The sequence below is a fragment of the Lemur catta genome, chromosome 7 (assembly GCF_020740605.2).
Source record: "Lemur catta isolate mLemCat1 chromosome 7, mLemCat1.pri, whole genome shotgun sequence".
Classification (NCBI taxonomy): Eukaryota; Metazoa; Chordata; class Mammalia; order Primates; family Lemuridae; genus Lemur; species Lemur catta.
Window position 1 is genome coordinate 61,601,797 of NC_059134.1, and position 7,250 is coordinate 61,609,046.

Consider the following 7,250-nt stretch of genomic DNA (forward strand, 5'->3'; position numbering starts at 1 on the left):
ATTTCTTACTTACCCAACATTTAGTTTAGTTCCTGAAATAGTGATAATCCCTTTTATTTTCTTCTCCCTGATGTGTTGACTGACTAAATAAATGAGAAGATATAAGTAATATATCTGTTAAGCACCCCTAACCTATTATATAAAATCAAGCTGGTGGTGGCCAGGCTTGGTGGCTCATGCTTATAATCCTAGTATTTTGGGAGTCCAAGGTGGGAGGATCACTTGAGGTCAGGGGATTGAGACAAGCCTGAGTAAGAGATTCTGTTTCTACAAAAAATAGAAAAATTAGTGAGGCATGATGGCACAAGCCTTTAGTACCAGCTCCTCAGGAGGCTGAGGCTGGAGGATCTCTTTAGCCCAGGAATTTGAGGTTGCAGTGAGCTATGATGATGCCACTGTACTCTAGCCAGGTAACAATGTGAGACTCTGCCTCAAAGAAAAAAAAAAAAGAGCTGGTGCTGTTCAGGATAGTTTTTAACTGATTATACACAAACCACATGCTCTCATAATATTAGAAATGTATCTTCTCTCCAGCAGTAGTGTTTGTATGTCTGTTAGTATATATTTGTGTGTGTATGTGTGTGTATAAGAGAGAAACATAGGCACAGACACAAACACAGACATAAAGAGGCAGACAGTGAGAGAGAGAGACAGAGAGAGACAGAGAGAGACAGAGAGAGAGAGAAGAAAAGAAAGAAAATAGAAGTGAAATCTCAGATAAATCACACAAGAAGTCTATGTAGCCATTCCTGGACCTCGTTAGTTAACTCAACAGTAACAGAGTATGTCTGAAAAGTCCCATGTAAAACAACATTCAATCTCTGATTGTATAAATCTAGATGAGGACAGAAAACAGAACAGAGACACCCCAAAATACTGCCAGCCTGAATCAGAAGCTGCCAGCTAAGGAGCCCTAAGCAACATGCTCAAGCAAAATGGCACAGTCTTCAGGCCCTCGGTGCTGACGCTGGTTGGGATCCCTGGCTTGGAATCTGTGCAATTCTGGATTGGGATTCCGTTCTGTACCATGTACATCATTGCTCTGTTTGGGAATTCCCTGCTCCTGGTTGTCATCAAAACTGAGCGCAGCCTCCATGAGCCCATGTACATCTTCCTGGCAATGCTTGGAGCAACAGACATTGTTCTCAGTACCTGCATCCTACCCAAAATGCTAGGAATATTCTGGTTCCACCTTTCCAAGATAGACTTTGATGCTTGTCTCTTGCAGATGTGGCTCATCCACACATTCCAGTGTATTGAGTCAGGTATTTTGCTTGCCATGGCCCTGGACCGTTACGTGGCAATCTGTCAACCTCTGAGACATGCAACCATTTTTACCCACCAGCTTCTCACTCAGATTGGGATTGGGGTGATACTCAGAGCAGCTGTCCTTGCAGCTCCATGTCTCATCCTCATCAAATGCCGCCTGAAATTCTACCGGACCACTGTGGTCTCCCATTCATACTGTGAGCATATGGCCATTGTGAAGTTGGCAGCAGAAGATGTTCATATCAACAAGATCTATGGTTTGTTTGTGGCTTTCAGTATACTTGGGCTTGATGTAATCTTCATCATTTTCTCCTACATTCGAATATTTATATCTGTCTTCAATCTTCCTCAAAAGGAAGCTAGACTCAAGGCCTTTAACACCTGCATTGCCCACATTTTGGTCTTCCTTGAGTTTTATCTCCTGGATTTCTTCTCTTTCTTTACACATAGGTTTGGGTTCCGCATTCCATCCTACATTCATATTCTTCTGTCAAACCTTTACCTACTTGTCCCACCTTTGCTCAATCCTATAGTCTATGGAGTGAAGACCAAACAAATTCGAGATGGAGTTTCCAAGATATTCTACCTTAAGTATCCTTCTTGATTTCTAATTTATCTTATTTAAATAAAAAAAATCACTCTGAAACAACCTTGTTCTTTATCCAAATCTGTGCCTTTTCAGGTTCACTGAGTGCTAAAATATAAAGTTCTAGTTTTGCATTCACAATAAGACTTTGACTGCTAAACAATTTCCTTTGTTTGTGTTACTGAATTAATTAAAGAACACAGAGCTAATCAAATGTAATCAATTGATGACATAAAGGCTAGAATTGTAAAGATTTATTTATATTATTATCAGTTCTAAACAATGGATTTTATTTCATTATATATTTTGTTTTATTTATTTTATTTTTACCCATCCGAAGCGGAATCATGAGGCAGAGGGACTTGTTTTATAAACAACATTAAATGTTAATATTTCAGTCTCTGGTTTTTCTTTACTTCAAAATATTAAGGGGTAGAAATATTTTAGGTTACATGGATCACTTTTGTAATGCTTGAGTCCCAGCTGTAGGTGTGTCCATCACCCAAATAGTGTTCATTGTACCCATTAGGTAGGTTTGATCCTCTCATCCTCTCTCCTCCCCTCTGGTTGATTTCTACTGTGTTTTACTTCCCTTTGTGCACATATTGCTCATCAGTTAGTTCCAAAAAATATCAAGTGACATCATTTGTACTAAGAAATTTGTACTATTTTTATGGTCACACTAAATTATACTAATCACCATACTAATGTGCTGATTTATAAACTTGTAGGTTTGCATTGAAGATAGCAAGGCTATTATCTTTAGTTAAACAGTTTCAGTTGTTTGGGATACAGAATGTATTGGTCACGAGATGTCAAAGAAAACAGAAATCACTAAGATTGTTTTTCAGTTACTGAAGATCTTTCTCCTGTCATTCACTGCAAAAAAGTTTCTTAAACACACACCTAAATTTAAGTGTTATCATCTATTTAAAAATACTAAGTGCATGAAGTTCTTTAACACTGAATAAATTTAGTCTTACACCTGATAATTCCAATGATAATGAACCAATTCTTCTTTTCTTCTTGGATTTGGATCACTATCATCCATTAGTATTATCATCACCATTCACATCTTATGTTACTTTTGTCTTATGATGATCTGAGCACTAGAAAGGTTCATGTGCTTTATTATGATTGGAATCCATCTTACACCCTTTATTGTTAGAACAGATTTTGATTTACAAAAATTAGAATCCATACATAGCACAAAGAGTTTCCATACACACAGCATCTATTTTTTTATTTTATTAGCATGTTACATTAGTGTGGCATATTGTTAGAATTAATAAATTGATACTAATATATTATAATTAACAAAATCCATGGTTTTTAAGAATATTTTCTTAGTTTTTTTTTCCCTAATTTCCTTTTTGCCCTCAAAGTTTCATCCAGGATGCAACAGTACATTTAGTTGTCCTATCTCCTTAGACTCCTCTTGGCTATGAAAATGTCTGAGACTTTCCTTTATTCTAATGACCTTGACACTATTGAAGAATACTATTCAGGTATTTTGTATGATGCCCTTGTACTAGAATTGATTTGATGCCATTCTTAGAATTAGAGTTTGATTATGTGTTTAGGAAAAGAAGATCAGAGTTAAAGTGTCATTTTGATCACATTGTATCAAGGGTACCTACTATCAGCATAATTTATCACTGTGTATGTTGACCTTGATTACTTGGCTGAGGTAGTGTTTTCATATTTCTTTACTGTGAAGTCATTTTCTTTCCTTTTTTTTAAATTCCTATTTCTATAGGATACTCTTTAAAGTCACTATATGCAGTCCACATTGAAGGAGTACAGACTTATGTTCCTCTTCCTTAAAGTCAAAATAGTTATGTAATTGAATAAATCATTTCAAATTCTTCTACATGAGAGATTTTTATTATCCCCCTCTGATTAATGTATTCAATAATTTGTTTATATCAGTGTGGATTTATGGATATTTACATTGTACTTCAGATTATTATCCAGTGTCCTTTTATTTATTTTAATGCTTAAGTTGTTTCAGTTTGGTCATTGGTAGCTCTTTCATTTGGCTTCTATTTCTCTTTGTGTGATGTGGGTATGTATGTTTGTGTATGTGTGTGTGTTTATATATACGTGTGTGTATTTTAGCACTTCTTAACTTATGGCACTATAAAATGGTCCAGGTTCATCCTGGATATTTCCTGTCTCAGTTCTATAATGAGCCATTTCTCCAAGAAGTTTTGTTTCTTGGAGAAAGGAAGTATCAGAAAGCAGTATGTAGGCCCTAAGTGCACTTGTTACTACTTAAATGTCTTTCTTCCGGCTCTCTTGGCTGACAGAGCATGCAATTATATGTGTACATGCTAACCCAGGTATATACACATAACTATACATATTTCTATATGTAACTATTTGTATCTAAGTTAAGATAATCTTTAGTTTTTATTAATGTCTGCAATTTTAATTAATTTAATTCTGGTATGGATCTTCCTAGTGTCTTCCCCTTGTTTATCAGTAAATTCTCCCTCCAATAGTAAAAAACCTGGCTTCAACCTTCTGTCACCCATTTACTTCATTAGTAATTTCCAGTTCAGACATAAAGCTGTATGAGAATCGCTGATCTTTGCCCCTGTGGGAAATAACTTTATCAAATAAAGTACAGCACTTATGGGCCGTTCTTTTTGCCTTTATTCCTAAACTCCACTCATTTCCCAAGTTACTTAGGTCAGTACCTTTTCCCACCATCCCCTTCGGTGAAATTGTTTTAGACATCTGTTATACAGTTAGATTATTTTCTTACAGTCTGCACCTCTGAGAATTTCCCAACCTTCTGATTATTTTTAATTTACATATACTAAAAGTATTTTTGTGGAGTAAAGTTCCTTTATTTTCTTTTTTACAAATGCATAATGTCATGTATCCACCACCTCAGTATCATATTATACACCTCACTATTCAAGTATGGGCAAAGGTAGTTTTATTTCTTCTTCCCAAATTTGCATACCTTTTACTTCCTTTACTTACATTATTGCACTAGCTAGGAATTTCATCATGCTGCTGTTGAAAAGGAGTTGTAAGAGGGAGAAAATATGCCTTCTTCCAGATGTTAGGGTGAAAGCATTCAGTTTTTCACCATTAAGTATTATGTAGAGCTCTTTGGTAGCTTTTCTTTATCAAGTTGAAAGGTTTTTTGTTTGCTTGTGTGTTTCATGAATGGGTATTAGATTTTGTCAAATGCTTTTACTGCATTAATTGATATGATCACATGGCTTTTCCTTTTTAGTCTGTTGATATGATGGATGACATCAATTGATTTTCAAATATTAAACCAGTCCTCAACACCTGGAATAAATCCCCCTTTTATTTAATTTAATATTATTTTTATTAATTACTGGGTTTTATTTGTTAACACTTGTTTGGGCTTCATACATCTACATTCATGAGAGGTATTGGTCTAAGTTTTCCTTTCTGTTAATGATTTTAATCTGCTTTCATATTTGACTAATGCCAGCCTCATAGAATGAATCGGGCAGTGTTCCCTCTGGTTCTATTTCTCTACAAGAGACTGGAGAGAATGCATATCATTTATTTAAATGTTTTCTAGAACTCACCGGTGAAAGTATTTGGTCCTGTTGTTTTCTGATTTGAAAGGTTATTATTTACTGATTCATTTTTAATACATATCAACCAATTCATATTTCTTTTCTTCCTAAGTTTTGGCAGTTTATGTCTTCTAAGGAATTGATACATATAGTCTGTTATCAAATTTGTGGGCATACGATTGTTTAGAGCACTTTTATTTTCCTTTAAATATCCATGTGATAAGTCACGATAGCCCCCTGTTTCATTTCTAGTATTAGCAATTTATTTTTACTATCATTTTCTTGTTTGCCTGGCTATAATTGTATTAGTTTTATTTATCTTTATAGAGATAATATTTTGGTTTATAGATTTCTGAATTTTTCCTTTATTTAATTTATTTGATATCTTTTTGAATTTTTATTGCTTTTTTTCCTCTTTTTGCTTTATGTTGAAGCTGTTTTTTTCTTCAAGTTTCCTAAAGTGAAAGCTTAAATTACTGATTACAGTTATCTCTTCTCTTACAATATTAATTATTCATTTAATGTTATACAATTTCCTGTAACACTTTTCACTGCATCCCACACATTTTCTTCAGTTTTATTTTGATTTTTAGTTAGCTCAAAATATAGTGTTTAAAAAATGTTTCTTGTGACTTTTTCTTTTATCTATGTATTATTTAGAAATGTGTTGCTTAATCTCCAAATATTTAGGAATTAATTAGGTATGTTTCTGCTAATAATTTATAGTTTAATTCAATTGTGGCATGTGAACATACTTTGGATTATTTTTATTCTTTTACATTTTTAAGGTGTGTGTTATGGCCCAGAATGTGGTCTATCTTTGTGAATGTTTCATATGAGCTTGAAAAGAATGGTCATTGTGATATCATTGAATAAAGTATTCTATAAATGATTAGATCAAACAGATTGATAATGCTCTTTAGCTTACCTATTTACTGATACTCTGCCTCTTTGATCAATTACTTAAAGAGAGGAGTTCAAGTCTCCAATTACAATAGTGGATTTTTCTGCATCTCTTTGCAGTTTTGTCATTTTTGCCCACATATTTTGATTCTCTGTTGTTAGGTTCATACACATTAATGATTGTTATGTACTTTTGGATTAGACCTTTTATAATATAATATAACTACTTTTTTTGGATAATTTTGTATGACCTAAAGTCTGCTTTGTCTAAAATTAATGTAGATACTCCAATTTTCTTTTGGTTAGTTAGCATTGCATGAATATTTTATACCTTTACTTGTAATTTTTTTTTGTTTGTTTCTATATTTAAAGTCAGTTTCTTATATAAAATATGCAGGTGTAACCTGGATTTTTTTATTTATTATGAAAATATCTACCTTTTAATTGGTGTATTTAGATAATTCATAGTTGAAGGGTTTATTGATATTGTTGAATTAATATATATAACTATTTTCTATTCATTGCATTGATTTTTTTGTTCTTTATTTTTTCTTTCCCTTTTTTTTCATTCTTTATTTTTCCTTTCCCGTTTTTTTCCCTGTCTTCTCTAGATTTAATTGAGATTATGACACAATTCCAGCTTCTCTCATTTCTTAGAATATCATTATACTCCTTTAAAGTGTTTAGTGGTTGCCATAGAGTTTTCAGTATACATTTAGAATTAATCTAAGCCCACTTTCAAATAACACTGCACTGTTCATACATAGTGCAGGTACCTTATGATGGAGTTCTCCCAATCCTTCCTCTCCCATTCCTTATGATATTGCTGTTGTTTATTTCCTTTATCCATATCCTTTAATCACCTAGTACTTTGTTACTACTATTGCTTTGAACAATAAGTCATCTATTAAATCAAC

General features: G+C 33.4%; 1 protein-coding gene across 1 annotated transcript; it reads left to right on the forward strand.

Moving 5' to 3' along the window:
• Positions 1–922: 922 nt before the first annotated feature.
• On the forward strand, positions 923–1,873 carry LOC123641588 (olfactory receptor 52A5-like). Its single transcript, XM_045556469.1, has one exon. The coding sequence runs from the start codon at positions 923–925 to the stop codon at positions 1,871–1,873; it is 951 nt and encodes a 316-aa protein (XP_045412425.1).
• The last annotated feature ends 5,377 nt before the right edge of the window (positions 1,874–7,250 follow it).